General features: G+C 34.2%; 1 protein-coding gene across 1 annotated transcript; it reads right to left on the reverse strand.

The window, feature by feature from the left end:
* Positions 1-1,531: 1,531 nt before the first annotated feature.
* LOC144843827 (apoptosis-inducing factor 1, mitochondrial-like) lies at positions 1,532-15,772 on the reverse strand. Its single transcript, XM_078700784.1, has 16 exons — positions 15,631-15,772; positions 14,521-14,642; positions 13,388-13,541; positions 12,562-12,671; positions 11,102-11,232; positions 10,597-10,772; positions 10,186-10,262; positions 9,393-9,501; positions 8,838-8,882; positions 7,721-7,783; positions 6,882-6,976; positions 6,209-6,349; positions 5,549-5,691; positions 4,859-5,012; positions 3,996-4,154; positions 1,532-3,101 (listed from the first exon to the last, which is right to left on the reverse strand). The coding sequence occupies exons 1-16, from the start codon at positions 15,716-15,718 to the stop codon at positions 3,030-3,032; spliced, it is 1,839 nt and encodes a 612-aa protein (XP_078556910.1). The 5' UTR covers positions 15,719-15,772; the 3' UTR covers positions 1,532-3,029.
* Between the last annotated feature and the right edge of the window lie 31 nt (positions 15,773-15,803).

The raw sequence follows: 15,803 nt of genomic DNA on the forward strand, positions 1-15,803 counted from the left end.
AGTTTTTGTTATTGTCATGTTGTAGCACAGTATTCTTTTTTGTTTAAATTAAAATAATATAAGTATGTACTAATAATAATAATAATATGAGTATGATTATCTACTCACATCTTACTTTCGACAGCGCAGCATTGATTTATTCATAAATTAGAGTATACGCTAAATTATTAAATAAATGTTGTTATTGTTTGAAGAAATAGATTACCAGTCCTTTATAAATATTATTCTAAAACCGTTAATTTATTATGTAGAAGTCGGAGATGCTGGTAGCATAACTAGAATTGGTATCACATTTAATATGTATTATTGGTGTTCAAAGATCAAAGCGTTGCTATATTGAGTATGCGTCAGATCGGGGTCAGAGATTACGGTTTGGAGAGATCTGAGCGGTCGAGGAGTGTTCTATCCAAATTACCACGGCGTCGAGAACAGTAGTATTAGTTCGGGCTTTAGTACGGTAATCAATAGTGTTCTTTCACCCTAATCTAACTCTTTCCTGGTTTGCTGCGGTCACAACAACTCCTAAATATTTTAAATATCACTTTACTAAATGTTATGCTACCGTATTTACGTGAAAAGCTATGTACTGTATCATAAAACCAATTGCCGAGTTTGCTGAATAACAGTTTGATGAAAAGTGATTTTTTCGAATCCCTATGTATGATGTTGCCGAATCCCAGTTTGCCGAATAACAGTTTGATAACAAGTGATTTTTCCGAATCCCACTGTATGTTGCCGATTTTCAGTTTGATAAAAAGAGTGTTTCCAAATTCTACTCATTAGTTTGCCGAATAAAAGTTTGCAAAATTTAAATCTCATGTCTGCCGAATCCCAGTTTTCCGAATCCCATTTGATAACAATGTTTCCGAATATTACAGTAAGTTAGCGAATAACCGTTTGTCAAATTTCAGTCTCCCATGTCTGCCGAATCCCCCAGTTTGATAAAACCAGTGTGTCCGAATCCTACAGTAAGTTGCCGAATAACAGTTTTCCTAATCCCAGTTTGATAAAGAGCGTTTCCGAATCCTACAGTAAGTTGCCGAATAAGAGTTTGCCGAATCCCAGTTTGATAAAAAGCGTTTCCGAATCCTACAATAAGTTGCCGAATAAGAGTTTGCCGAATCACAGTTTGATAAAAAGCGTTTCCGAATCCTACAGTAAGTTGCCGAATAACAGTTTGACGAATCCCAGTTTGATAAAAAGCGTTTCCGAATCCTACAGTAAGTTGCCGAATAACAGTTTGACGAAACCGGTTGATGGATAACAGTTTGATGAAAAGGGTGTTCCGAATAGCAGTGTTCTTAAAGACAGTTTATCAAAAGAGGTTTCAATTTTGCCGAATCTCATTTTGAGCAACATTTAACCGAATTACCGTTTGCCAAAACTATATACAGTATAAAGTATATCTTTGGGCATAAAGGAAATGTTATAGGAAGGTACAAAGGGTTTTAATACGAATGAACACAAAGACTTCACTTATTCCAATTATCACACAATTTTTATTAATTTATTTATTTTTTTCAAAATAGAACCTGTGATGCATAAAGGCAATCTAATTCGTATATAATTTCATTTATAAAATTATTGATTGGATGTAAATAATTGCTTTAGTGCAGAAAATGAATAAGAAACAGTATTCTATGATTCCTCATTTATACATCAAATAATAACAATAATTTAATTTACTTGTTTGAAGTTTACAGTATGGTAAAGAATAGCTTTTATATAAATAGTAATGAAAATGTATAGTAAAAGAAATTCATTGGAAAATTTCGAAAATCAAACAAAATATTTAGTAACTTATAATGAACTAAAACATTCATTATTAATTTAATCAATACATTTTTTAAACACATTTTTCGAAAAAAATATAAATTCTATTCAATCACACAAACACTAATATTTCAGGTTTTCATCATTTATTTTGGTTAAATGAAAACTATAATATAATAATGGCTGAAAATTAAAATTTCAAACCGTATTAGCGGTGGAGTGGTTCATATAATGTTATGTTCAGCATGATTCCACTTATTTTAATTAAAAAAATTCTTTTCAATAAAAGTTGAAAATTACCCATGCCTATCATTATACTTGTCTGTCTGTTGAGAGGGAAAGTAGTTGTAAGGTGAGAGTAACTTCAATTAAATATATAATGTAAAATTAACACAATAAAAATGTATTCAAGCAAACAAAAGGTGGACTTTTTTTTCAGAATACAATCACCGCACACGGCACCTACCAATTGAATCGGAAATAGATGCATAGTGTAGATATGAAATACTAAAATTTAGATTAGAAAGTAATTAATTCAATAAATGTAAAGTAAAGTGTTCTGGATTAAATCTGTTGATCCAAGATTAAAACAGCTGATCTACTCAGATTAAGATAACTGATCAAAGATTAAGACAGCTGATCTAAGATTAAGACAGCTGATCTAAGATTAAGACAGCTGACCTAAGATTAAGACAGCTGATCTAAGATTAATACAGCTGATCTAAGATTAATACAGCTGATCTAAGATTAATACAGCTGATCAAAGATTAAGACAGCTGATCTAAGATTAAGATGGTTGATCTAAGATTAAGACAGCTGATCTAAGATTAAGGTCACTTGTTTAGGAATAAGGTAGTAATAATATTTAGGATCTGAGATTAAGATAGTGGTCTAAAAAGACGTCTAGGATTTACATAACTTTTCCAGGATTAAGGTATCTGGTATGAAATTAAGGTAGCTGGCCTGAGATTAATTAGGATCCGAGAGTAATTAGGATCTGAGATTAACATTTTTTTGGATTAAGAAGCTTGTCTACAATTAATATACCTGACCTGGGATGAAAATAAAAGTCCCAGAATGACTGAACTGGTTGAAGATTCAGATATCTGGCATGGGATTAAAAAAGTCTCCCAAAGATTAACATATTATAAAGTGTATTGTGTTCTGGATTACGTATCTAATCTCATCTGTAAGAAAGTGCACCTGAGATCAATTACATCATACCTAATTATATAACTATATTATATTAATTGGATTTATTCACTATGTAGATCAAATAATTTTGCTAATTCGTTCAAGTCATCATATTCTTTTCCTTCTTTGATTATCTGTAAAAAGAAAACAAAAGTGATCTCAATATTGGGGAGCACTTGTTTATCCTTGCTAATTAGGATAATTATCGGGACATTTTATATCATTTTCACACAGAAATGTGTGCCGGGAATATACTATTACCACGCTGGAATGGTTTATGCAGGCAAGCCGGCATTAGCCAGACCTGCTCAAGACCTAGTAATATCACTAGGAATATTCCAAGTAATATCAGATGGGAATTCTGTGAGAATTAAGGGCGTACCCTCATAATACTATTTGTCGGATACTATTGACCGGATATTCATCACCCCTTCTTAGTGGAAGTCAGTGGTATATAGGTTATCTTCCTGGCGTGATAGTAATAAGGCCCATTCACACTAGGATGATAACGATCGACGATAATAGACAATAATATGCATTTTTCATACATAAAATAAAAGAAATATAAAACCTTTTCATTCTAGAACTATAGAATAACCATCTATGCTTCCTTTGATGAAAATTATATTTTCACACGTCCAATCAAATGACGTCATGATTAGTAAGAGCAATAATATCGTGACAATACAACGATTTTATTGTTTTTATGTATCATGACGTCATTTGATTGGAATTTTAAAAATATTATTTTTATCAAAGACAGCATAAATGATTATCCTATAGTCCTAGATCGAAACCCTTTCTAATTTCTTTTGTTTTATGTTAAAAAAATGCATGCTTATATATTTATCGTCGATCGTTATCGTCCTAGTGTAAATGGGCCTTTAGTTGTGGTAAGAGACGAAAATGATGGTGGTATTTTATCAGCGTGACTGTGAGGAAAGGGCCACCGAACTGGAACATGAACTTGGAACAGATAAAAATGTACTGTAACAACAAATTTACGACTAAAATAAAATAGTACTGACCTTACGAGCTACAGGCATTTTATTGAATACATTCCATAATACAAGTCCAACAACTGTTTTATCCTTAACATAGAATACAACTCCTTTTCCGTAGTCTTCATCATAACTTGGGGCGCCAAGTTGTGGCGGGGAACTTGTTTGTGATTGTACAGTTGCAGCCTATGATTAAAGAAAAACGGTCTGGTAAATCAAAAGATGTCCTATAAGCCACAAGGTTTCAATAGAATTATTTCTCAAATGGAGTATGTACTATGGGAATGTTCCCATTCAACATGGCTGCCGAAAAACGTTTTTCCCCACGGACCACTATGGTCAAGTCTAGTAATTATATTTGACTATAACATGGTGTATTTATAAAACAATTCTTTATGCAAACGTAAGAAAAATAGAATCCGACAAAACTGTGTTGACAAATCAAAAGTAAGGAAGCATGTCCTAGAAAGCGCACAATGAATTAACATAATATTTATACAACATCGCATGCTCCCTAGTAATACACCAGTTGGTACTAGTACAATGCTGATTGATATTGCTTTCTATTCTGAAGGTTTGTACCAGTTTTTTCCAATCTAATTAAAGATGAAGGTTATTAAAAAAAGACTTTGAATAGGTCATTTTGCAATTTTAATAAGGTTAATAATAAACGGTTAAAATCAACCAAAAACCCATTGATTTCTCATTAATTTTATGCTTTAAATTAGTTTTTTTAAGGTCAATAATTGTTTTTTTCAATCAATTTTTTGGTCAATTTACAAATTATTATGTGACATTAAAATGGCATATGCAACAAAAAAAATTATATCTTTAAGACTGCCATAGTAATATCTTTCATATCTTATAGATGAGCTTTTGAAGATTCGAACCTGTTCAGTTTCTGATCTAATCCCCTCTCCAGTCTCCTCTACCACTGCCTTTGGTGTGTCTTTGGCTGTTGCTTTAGCAAATACTCCTACAGTTGGTAGGCTAGAATCTACAATTCCAATAGCTTCATAACCAACATCAGGACCTAGATCACTCCTTCAAAAATAAAATTAAATCAAATGTTAAAAAGTGATTCCATGCAATCATCAAATGAATTTCAACTTCCTAGCCTAGTTAAAAAACTTGCTCTAAATAAAACACTCAGTCAATTGAGAAAAAATAAATAAATGTATAAATTTGACTACTCAAAAAGTAGCATGGATATTATTTTTTTTTGTCGTTTAATTGTACTGTAGTGTATATAGACCTGTGAGTTTCTCAACGTTTCGATTGTCCTCAGGATTGAGAATGACAGACTATTATTAGTCATCACTACAATATTTGGGTATACTGTATTACTACCATATTTGGGTATATACTACCATATTTGGGCACATCACATTTTTTTTGGTCAAAATAGTTTGATACTGTAGACAGCTTATTGAACCCTTGTTAGTAGGACACTTTCCCATGAAAATCCATGGAAACACACATGCTTTAACAGTACAGCCAACCTGTGTTCAGGGGACACCTATATTCAGGGAACACCAAAATGTGTCACCTTATAGGTGTTGTATTGTTGAGGAAATTACCAGAACATAGATTGATGCCAATATGCTTTGCCAGCCCCAGTCATGTTCTCTCCTGCAAGTCTACCACTGACGACTGCATGATCATGGTGCTCAACTCTCCTTCTACCTAGCTTGATGTCATAAAAACATGCAACATCTCCAGCCTACAGAAGAAAGATATCTAATTTTATTTTAGCTGGGCCGACGCAGGATTTTGTGGTATGGTGGGAGTGGGATTACAGAAAAAGTTTCATACACTTTCCCTGACCTTTCTAGCAAAAATTCCATGACTTCTTTGAACTCATCTCTAAGCTAATTCTGTTTTTTCCAACTATTCCTCATCTTGTAGAGATGTTTCCATTAATTAATCAAAATCATACAAACGATATAAAGCTAATTTAAATGCTTTTTTGGTCTAAATTAGTATATATCTCACAAAAAACTAAATAGGCGGCGCTATTGTATTTCAAAAGTAATAGTATAAAATAATTAGTTTCGAAACTCGAAAAGATTTTTTTTTACACAAAAAAGTACTATTGAACAACCGTTCAATAGTATGTAACATTGCACGCCATGTAAGCCACAATCGTCCAATCAACCCTTTAATGAAATCAAAAAGGAAAATATTTTAGTAAATTCCAAATTTTTCTACCTTTATGAACAATGCCTTAAAATACTTACAGCCCATACATTTGTGCGAGCCTCAAGCTCGGCGTTTACTCTGTATCCGCCATGAACGTCATCAAGCTCCAAGCCAGATGACTTTGACAGTTCAACATTTGGTTCCAACCCTACAGCCACAACCACATGGTCAGCAGACACCTTTAACATACAATTGTATGAATGTTGCTTCAACTAGATTACATGAGGCCAGTACATTTCACAGCCGTATATAAATACGGCTCATTAATACGAGATGCTATATAGGTGAAAATTATGCTAGATAGCATAATAAAATGCCAGATTTAGCAACTATCAGGATCCCAAAAGTTTTTTGGCTATCCTAGAAAATCTTGTATGTATTTAGTTGTAATGTCAGTAAGTTATGTTATGACTTTTTATGTATCATTTATAATGATTTTCCTAATAAATTCAAATCAAATCCTGCATTAATATAAACCGGAGCGCTGCCATAAACACCAACAAAATCTTTTTTTTTTAAACTATTTTAGAACCCCCTTAACAAAAGGGTCACGTCTGTTAAGGAGATACTTTCCCGTGGAACAAGTGACAGGCAATATGTTTAAACACCACAGCCAGCTCCTATTCAGGGGACAACCCTATTATAAATACTTGTTGGGTCTCTAACAGGGTTGAGTATTTTTCAATGAAATGTAAATCTATTTTAAATTACCGTATTTCCGTTGCTAAGGGTAAGTACAACTTGTTCAGAGCCTTGATCAAATGCAGCAGATTTCAAAAATGCATTAGGAATCACAGAAACACCCTCTAAATAAGGAAAAATTATTATCATTATTATCATTTGCAAGCTGAAAATTAAAAGTGATAATAGGATGGGGTTTAAACTTTGAAAAATGATGGGAGATGTATTAAAAGCATTCAGAAATACATCTCGGCATAGAGGCCTCTATTAACACAATCTGTCACATCAGCATCTGTAAAGCCTGGCGCAAACTGTAGCTATCGGCTGAGCCAACTGGCGCGAATAACACTGTGGTCACTAAAAAAATTGCCGCAGACGGTGATTGCATTCTATCAGACGCATATTATACGCCTTCAGTACGCAATTTTCTGATTGGATAATTACTTACTATGCTATACGGTGCGCGCTGACATATTTTAATAAATTAGAATATGTCATTTGCAGTGGAATTTTAAAGTGAGCTGTTAGCTCACGATCGGCGCACATGTGCACGACAAAAAAATTAACCACGATAGATATTTTACTCAACGATTCCTCACGAATTGTCCGGCGCACACTGTGAGCAAAGTGTTACTCGTGCCAGTTGGCTCAGCCGATAGTTACAGTGTGCGCCAGGCTTAATAAACAATGGATGGCCATTCCAGACACTTTCCATGTTGAGAAAAGGGGAATAGTAACAATACAGGCAAATTGATGTCTTATAGGGATATTTTTGTGTATATCTGAAACAATCTGAAGGAATTGCACAATGGGATTGGAAGGGCTGATACATTTTCGATCATATACTTTCAAAACAATTGGTTGATTACCTTTTGAAACTTTGTTTGTTGTCCAATTACTGAGATACTCTGGAAGAACTCTTCCCATGTTTCCTTTGAAAAAGAATAACAACTTTGTTGAAGTAAGTGCAAAATTAGTAGAATCATCTGTGGTGAACATTCATTCTGATGAAATAGCCAGCCACCATAGACCACCATATTCTATTTCATATTTGTATTTTAAACAAAATTATCTGATCTTAGTATATATAATATATATATATATATATTATGCTTAATTCTGACATAGGCGAACACAATGGAAAAACTTTTGGACAAATCTCCGCCTTGGATACATACCTCATCTATCTCAGATGTACAGCGAAACGTAGATTTGATAACATTAGTTCCCACTATTATGATATTTACCTCCGTCAAGGAGGTTATGTTTTCACCCCTGTATGTTTGTGTGTGTGTTTGTGTGTCTGTGAACAGCCTGGAGGCCACAGTTTGGTTTTTATCCGATTCTCACCAAATTTGGCAACAATGATCTATGCCCCAAAAGCTCGGACGAGTTCGAATTTGAGGGGAAAAGGTCATAGGTCAACAACTAACAAAAAACTATTTTACTGCCTAGAGACCACAGTTTTATCCGATTCTCACCAAACTTAGCCACAATGATCAATGACACATCATATAATTGTGGTTAAATTTTGAAGGGTCAAGGTCAAAGATCAAGGTCCACAAAAAAGTAAAAAAAAAGAAATAAAAAAATAATAAAAAAGAAAACCTCAGTGGGACTTGAACCAGCGATCTCAACTGTGAGAGGCTGGATACATAACCATTACACCACACTGTCATCCACAACTTTGTAGTGTGCAGTTAACATATTTACACTAAGAACTAATAAAAAAAAATGTAAAAAAAAAATATTCAGGGGGCATTTTATGTAGGGAATTTTACAGTAGGCGGAGGTTTGTACTCTCGGAGTACCCTCTAGTTTTCCATATTTCTATCTTGATAAGATATTAGAAAGGGTTGATCTGAGTCTTTATCATTCCGAGAACCCATTGTCTACACTTCCTAGAAGGGGAGCGAGCAAAGTGAGCTCACCCTCTAGTTATTATAATTATCAATTAAAGATATCAATAGTGAGTTTGGTATTTACCAGATTCTGGAAAAAATTGTGTTACTTGCAAATCTGAATCCTTTCCTAAAAAAAAACAGAAAATAATAATAATTAATTAAATAGGCCCGGCCCAATATAATTATTATTTTTGTTTTAAAAAATTAATATAAAACATATGTGGAACTATAGAGGTCATGAATACAAGTTGTATAAAAGCAAGTTTGGGCTTAATACAAGGAAGTTTTCCTTCAGTTGTAGAGTTGTGGACTCTTGGAACAGCCTACCTTCTCATGTTGTAAAAGCTCCAAGCCTAAATCAATTCAAGTCATTGCTTAATGATCATTGGAAGACCCTTGACTGCAACTGTTCATACTTATATAAGCACATCATCTCTAACACCCAACTCAAATATTGTCAATACAGTTATCTTTTTAATTTTTTATAAACAGTTCGTACCCGGATCCCCCAAACGTCTATACAGTAATTATAGTTTTGTTGCATAGAAATAAAAGAATTGTCATACAGTATAAGCTATTTAGCTTGTTAACCAAACCGACCCATTAACATCAAACAAGTATAATTGAGGAAACTTACCTCGCTTTCCAAGGGCACAAGCCAACTCACTTCCCAGAAAGCCACCTCCTATTATTGCTATAGACTTTACATTCCTTGAAATTTCTTCTAGAGACTTAAAATCTTTAACCTGTAAATACGAAACAGAATTAAATGTTGTCGTATGTAATAATAAACTTTTCAAAGCGCTATTTACTGATGTCTCAGTGTTAAAAGACCAACAAGAATTATTAAAAAAGGTGAGATTTTAGAAGTGACTTAAATTGCTTAAGAAATTTACACTGACGGATATGAAGTGGAAGCTGGTTCCAAACTTGTGCAAAAAACTTCTTTGTGTTTTTGTAGACAGTAGCTCCTTACTAATTGCATTACAACTGGTAAAGCGTGGTTCCCACTAGAACGAATCACAACATAACGCAGCGACGTATAGACGCAAAGTGCGTAATCACAAGTGGGAACCGACGACAGTGCTGCAAACATTGCTACGGGAAATCAAAACGCCAACAACGCAAGGCAAAAGAACACCGGAAAACATAGTACAGCACATACTCAACAGTACACGGGGTGAACAAGGTTAAAGTATAATGTTGACACCAACAAGCAGGTTTGATTTCATGCAGGCGGGGGCAAACATAATTATTAGAAGGGCATAATATAGTTACTGCATTTGCTCAAGGTCCTAAATATGCTTGCAAAAGATCTACTCGAACTTCTCAGATAGAAACTGCGAGGTGTCCAAAGAGCTAGATCTCCTCAGAACAGAGAAGTCGAACAAGCCTTATAATAAAACTAGCGAATATAATTTTGCACTTACATTCCTAAAAAGCGTTGTTCTTTTTTCAACATCTTTTCCAGCTCGAGAAATTGCAGGTAAATTTCTTGGTGTTCCACCTTGTAATGAAAACAGACAATATTATTATTTACAATAAAAAATAAAATACTGCAGATATGTACAGAAATGCTATAAAAGGGTTGGAATTCCGTTTGTTCTTACTAGATTAAAAAACAGTAGAAACCCTTTTTTTGGACACCCACAAATTTACGTGAAACAGATGAGGGCCAGTATAACACTATGGTCAACCTCTATATAAATAAGGGATTTTGTATGGTCTCGAAGGTGTGTCCCTTTAATAGGGGTTCTACTGAACATAAAACTAGCTAACATGTGAACAAGTGTTACAGTAAAAGCTATTGAGAAATCCTTAATGTGAATATTAAATCTCACCAGTGGCTATAAGGCATTTATCAAATGTTATTTTGCTTCCGTTGCAAAGTGTTGCAACTTTCTTGTGAATGTCAAGTGACGTGACCTTAAGACCTCTTAATATAGCAACACCGCCATTTTCTTTGTTGGGTAATTCTTTCGGGTTACAATAAAATGAATCTGGTTCAAAGAAAATACTGAAAGAAATATAAAACTTGTGAATTATTTAAGTATTTAACCATTGCAAATAACAAACACCAAATTTAGTAAGATTTTATTATGTTATGTTAATATATTATTACAGTTAAAGTTGAATTCTGGATATTTATCTTTTTGACCAACTTACAAATTTATTTTTTGTATGGTACTTAACGCCCTTAGCTTCCATTAATTCATATAGTACATATGCATGTAAAACAGTTTGGCCCTCTATCAGGCAAACCTGTGATATGTGGACACTTCCTGGAACTGTACACTATCAATGATTTTGACAATACTATTCAACTACAGTGCATATTCATCTAACCTTCGTTCTTTTCCATTCCATTGCTTGAACTTGAACTGTTTTATTCCTTCTTTATCGTCACTGAACCATAGTTCTTTTGACAATGGAGGGCGCATGTATGGGTTCACATCTTCCTCCGTTATTACCAACACCTGTAAAAGATTTACAGGTGGTTGAAAATGTTTTTTCTGTTTCAGTTTTGAAAGATGTATTGTCCCCAAAAGAAAGATGTATTGTCCCCAAAAAACATGAAAAATGAAGATTAATAAAATCAGATTTTAAATAGGGCATTTTGTAGTTATAATAAAGTTTGCACTTATATAAAGACAAAACAAATGGTACATTCAATTAAAAATCCATTGACTAGCAACCACTTTGACTATTTTTTGCTTTAAATTTTTCAGGTAAATAATTTTTTTTAATCCAATTTCTGGTCAAAGCGAACATTAAAATGGCATTCAACAAAATATGTAAAAAATCTTGAATAGAGGTTCTACTGTAGCTGGGTTAAAAGATGCTAATCCATTACAAAATAGTAAAAAAAACACGAAGTGGTGTATCTAGAATTTTGAACTATGGGAGGAGAGGGCCTAAAAATAGTAAAATGAAGAGCTATAATCATGCTAATTTTCTATCTTTTAAATTGTATTTTTTTTTCAATTTAGGAGGTACACAACAAGGACAGTATCTATATATTATTAATGCTACTAAATTTTTCTCGTAATTTTACGTATCTCCTCCAATACAACTGAAAGGTACGTGCTCACATTTGGCACACTGATGTTTATTGAGGGGCCGCACACGATAGGATATGTCACTTTCCTGAATTTTAAGGATAAACACTAAAAAAAGGCAAAAAATAGCAGTAATTTGATGTCTCATCGACCAAGTTACGTCACTGTATAAACTACGCAACCTCCTCTGTTGTGTATCGCCATGGCCGGATCTACAAATACCATGCCGGGCCGCTAAATAAACAGTCTTTAGTCAACCGTATCGAATGATCACATCGTTACTTTATCAAAGTGCGCTGTTATTATACTTGCACATGCAAAGTATATAACAACATATTAAGGCAGAAAAAGACCGTGCGGAGCACAGGTTACTGCTAGTAGTATTTATTGTTCTTTGTTATTTAATAAATTGACATACCGTATTTATTTAAACATACCGTATTTATTTCAAGAGTTTTTTTAGGGCAGCGTTTATTCGAGGGCGGCATTTATTAAAGGGAGGCATTTATGGATAACATGTACAGTATAATGAAGAAATTAAAACGTTTTTTTTAGTGCGTGGGGAGTGGGGGTTTGGTTTAATCCAAATGATGTTCTATGGCGGGTGTTTATTTAAGGGAAGCGTTTATTTAAAATTTGGCATTTATTTGAATAAATACGGTAAATTAAAATAATGAATAAAACATAACCTTGAATGACTTCATACATTCTATGACTCAGTTCATAAGCAACCTCACGTTTAATTACCTTAGCCTTAGGATCATTTCCTCTAATAGCTCTGAAGGCAGCAAACGAAGCTGTCCCTGCCCCTATCAGGAGATATGGAGCATGTTCTGGGATCTGAGGTAGTGACACATCTATGAATATAAAGAAAGATAACGTGATACTGTATGTTATAATATTTTCATTTACTCCTATTGATTGTACAATATATAATAATAACTCTACCGTAAAGAGGAGTTGTTCATAGTGAAAATATGTCACAGGAAAGTAAGTAAAGAATAAACAAAAATTCATAATAAACATTGATTACATTTTTTTTAACGAACAGATAAAGTGTAAACTGGTTACCTCTGAAGGATAATGTCAAAATAAATGCGTGAAAGTGACTGAGAGTCAAATTTATCTTTTAAAAGCTCTGTCCACACTATCAAATATATCACACTTTTTTTTGTCAAACTAGTTTTATGTTATAAGCGGACAATCATATTATTATACCAAAAAAGCTTTACTGGTATATTCATCAGAAAACAAATGTTTAACAAAAGATAACATTGATACATACACTTGGCATGGCAAGGTGGAATCTTCAATGGGCAACATTGGTGTTAAGCTCTGTCTACACTATCAAGAAATGTGATGTGCTCATACATAGACATGATGATGTCATATCACTACCATATTTGGTCATATCACTACCATATTTGGGCATATCACTACCGTATTTGGGCACATCAAACTAGTTTGATAGTGGAGACAAAGCTTTACTGTAGGACTAATGGCCATGTTCAGTACAGCTTACATGACCTGAGACATAGTTAATATCTGATAATCTATGCTATAATGTCCTCACCTGAAGCCGTTTTCTCTGTCACACCTGAGGTTGCTGTCTCAGTTGATGCCTCTTTTGATGTACCAGACGTGTCATTCTCTGATGACGACCCAGGCATTAATAATTTTTTGCTGTAGTCAGGTCGGTAACCCAAGTTTATGTATTTTTTCCATACCTGTTTAACAGAATTAGACATCAGAAAATAACTATAGTGTATCCAGTAAGATGAGGAAACCAAACCATCAACAGAGACGAGGGCGCCCACCAACTCAGTCACGTGTATGACCCTGTAATTGGACAGAATTGGCCCTCTAAATCTGTTTAATGACATACTGTAAAACCTTGAAAAGAAGCCCATGGGCTTCTTCTTTTTTTAGTGCTCTTGGGTAGGCTTCTTTTCGAGATGGCCTTCTTTTCGAGAGTACTTTTGCAAACTGTAGAGGGGGGGCTTCTTTTCGAAATGAATGCTGTAAATTTTGTGAATTTCTACTACAATAATATGACTTTTGAGACATTTTTTCAACCATGAAATTATGTTTAATATACCAATTAAAAAACAATATAAAAAGCGAAAAAACAGTCCTATGATTCACCGTCAAATACAATCATTTCGTTATCATCGTCATAAATGTATGATAAACACGATCATACATATTAATTATTATCATCAGTCTGCATCACAAGTATCTGGCATTAAATTATCCTACTACAGTAACTCTTAATCACGTGTTTGTATTGTTTATTTCTCTTCCTTTGACGTTCAGTTAATAAACCTACATTCTTAATACAGTATAGTAGTCTATCTCAAAAAGAAGCCCATACTATCTTGAAAAGAAGCCCAGGGGGCTTCATTTCGAGACGGGCTTCTTTTCGAGAGTACTTTTGAAAACTGTAGAGGGAGGAGGGGGGGGGGGGGGCTTCTTTTCGAGGTTTAAGCCCATGGGCTTCTCTTCGAGGTTTTACGGTATTTTTCATTCTTCTGAAGATTAGTTTCGTTAATTATTTGTTTTTTTTTAAAAATAACTACTAACTCAGTTAGTGAGATGAGTGTTAAACAATATATTATAGGACACTGTGCAGGATGATGCAGTGTGGTAAATAATTAAATTGTAAATTGAATGGTATGGTCCTTACTTAGCCAACAATACACTTACCACTCCACCAAAAACGGTAAACGTTACCAGACCAGTTACAAGAAATACGTTGCCTTTGCCAGCCGTTTCACCAGCTGCGAAACCCATCTGCCTTATGGGTTGCTGGAATTTTGTCTGTTGGCCTAATAAAAAAAATATGTTAAAATTTATATTGTAAATAAATAGTGCTTTATTGTCCGCATTTGCTTGTTGTTTATGGTCACCATCTGTAAACAAAGTTTAATACAAAATATAGGCCTAAATAGGCCATTTGGAATAAAAATAAAACCCTCATATATAGTAACTATGGACGAATGAACTAGACGCAACACAATTTCCAACATTGAATTATAATTCCTTTACTTCTAATTTGGCTATCAACATATCAGATTATAATACTACTACTGTATGTTGTATAATGAAATAATATTTGAGATTGAGTGCATGTTTTAAACGCTTTATGTAACGTCCACCAACCACATGAACTTGCTCTATCACTACAGCATCGACGTTGTCGCCCAGCGTTATTAAACTTCTGGATTCAACATTGCTAGGTCTAGCCCCGGGGCTGAGTCACAGAATCAGCGCACACGTTCATGCAGCCTGGCGCTGCCGATAGGCATTCTCTACAGATACAGACGCGATCTGGATCTGGATGAATACTGACAAAGGACCACATGGGTATATGCGAAATGAAAAAAAATCCAAAGTTCTTAAATACGATGACGTCACACACGTACCAGCACCCCATTGGCTGATTATGAAGTAATGCAATTTTACCGTACCTTTAGCAAACGAAAGTTAGGATATGGTACCATCCGTATCTTTAGACACGGCCCACGCACAGCGTATAATTAATCAAATACAGAAAACACTTGCACAATTTGCAATTTCCTGTGCAATTTAAATTAAGTATTTTGAATTCAAATTGCGCAAGGAAATCCTAGCACAATTTCAAAATTGCGAAAATCGTTGCACATAACATATATGACCTAGGCCTAGCTCAACGTTCGAGCAAGATTTCTTCCTAGATAATCGCCGCCTTCTCCGTGACTCGGACTGACGACTGTCCGGCCTAGAGAAACGGTCTTTTTAAACCAAACAATATTTTTATAAAGAGTAAGTGTTTACCTTGGAAAAGCTTTGATTTTGGTGCCTTTGTATGTAGACATCTTGAAATTGATCTACTATTGTTTAAAAGCAATCTACAACGGTACATTTTAGATTATTTTTCACTTTTCAAGCAGCAAAATCTAAGGTACCGGCAACCGGAAACAGCACGCTTGCGAAGAGGTCAAAGTTTA

Source organism: Antedon bifida, chromosome 5, assembly GCF_963402885.1.
Source record: "Antedon bifida chromosome 5, ecAntBifi1.1, whole genome shotgun sequence".
In the NCBI taxonomy this organism is placed as follows: Eukaryota; Metazoa; Echinodermata; class Crinoidea; order Comatulida; family Antedonidae; genus Antedon; species Antedon bifida.

Bases quoted from the DNA above. Each gene is read 5' to 3' on its own strand.
- LOC144843827 (XM_078700784.1), bottom strand. From the start codon at position 15,718: ATGTACCGTTGTAGATTGCTTTTAAACAATAGTAGATCAATTTCAAGA. The intron at 14,643-15,630 runs GTAAACACTTAC...TTTTTTTATTAG, and splicing joins AAAATCAAAGCTTTTCCAAG to GCCAACAGACAAAATTCCAG. The intron at 5,013-5,548 runs GTAATTTCCTCA...TTATTTTTGAAG, and splicing joins TGGCATCAATCTATGTTCTG to GAGTGATCTAGGTCCTGATG.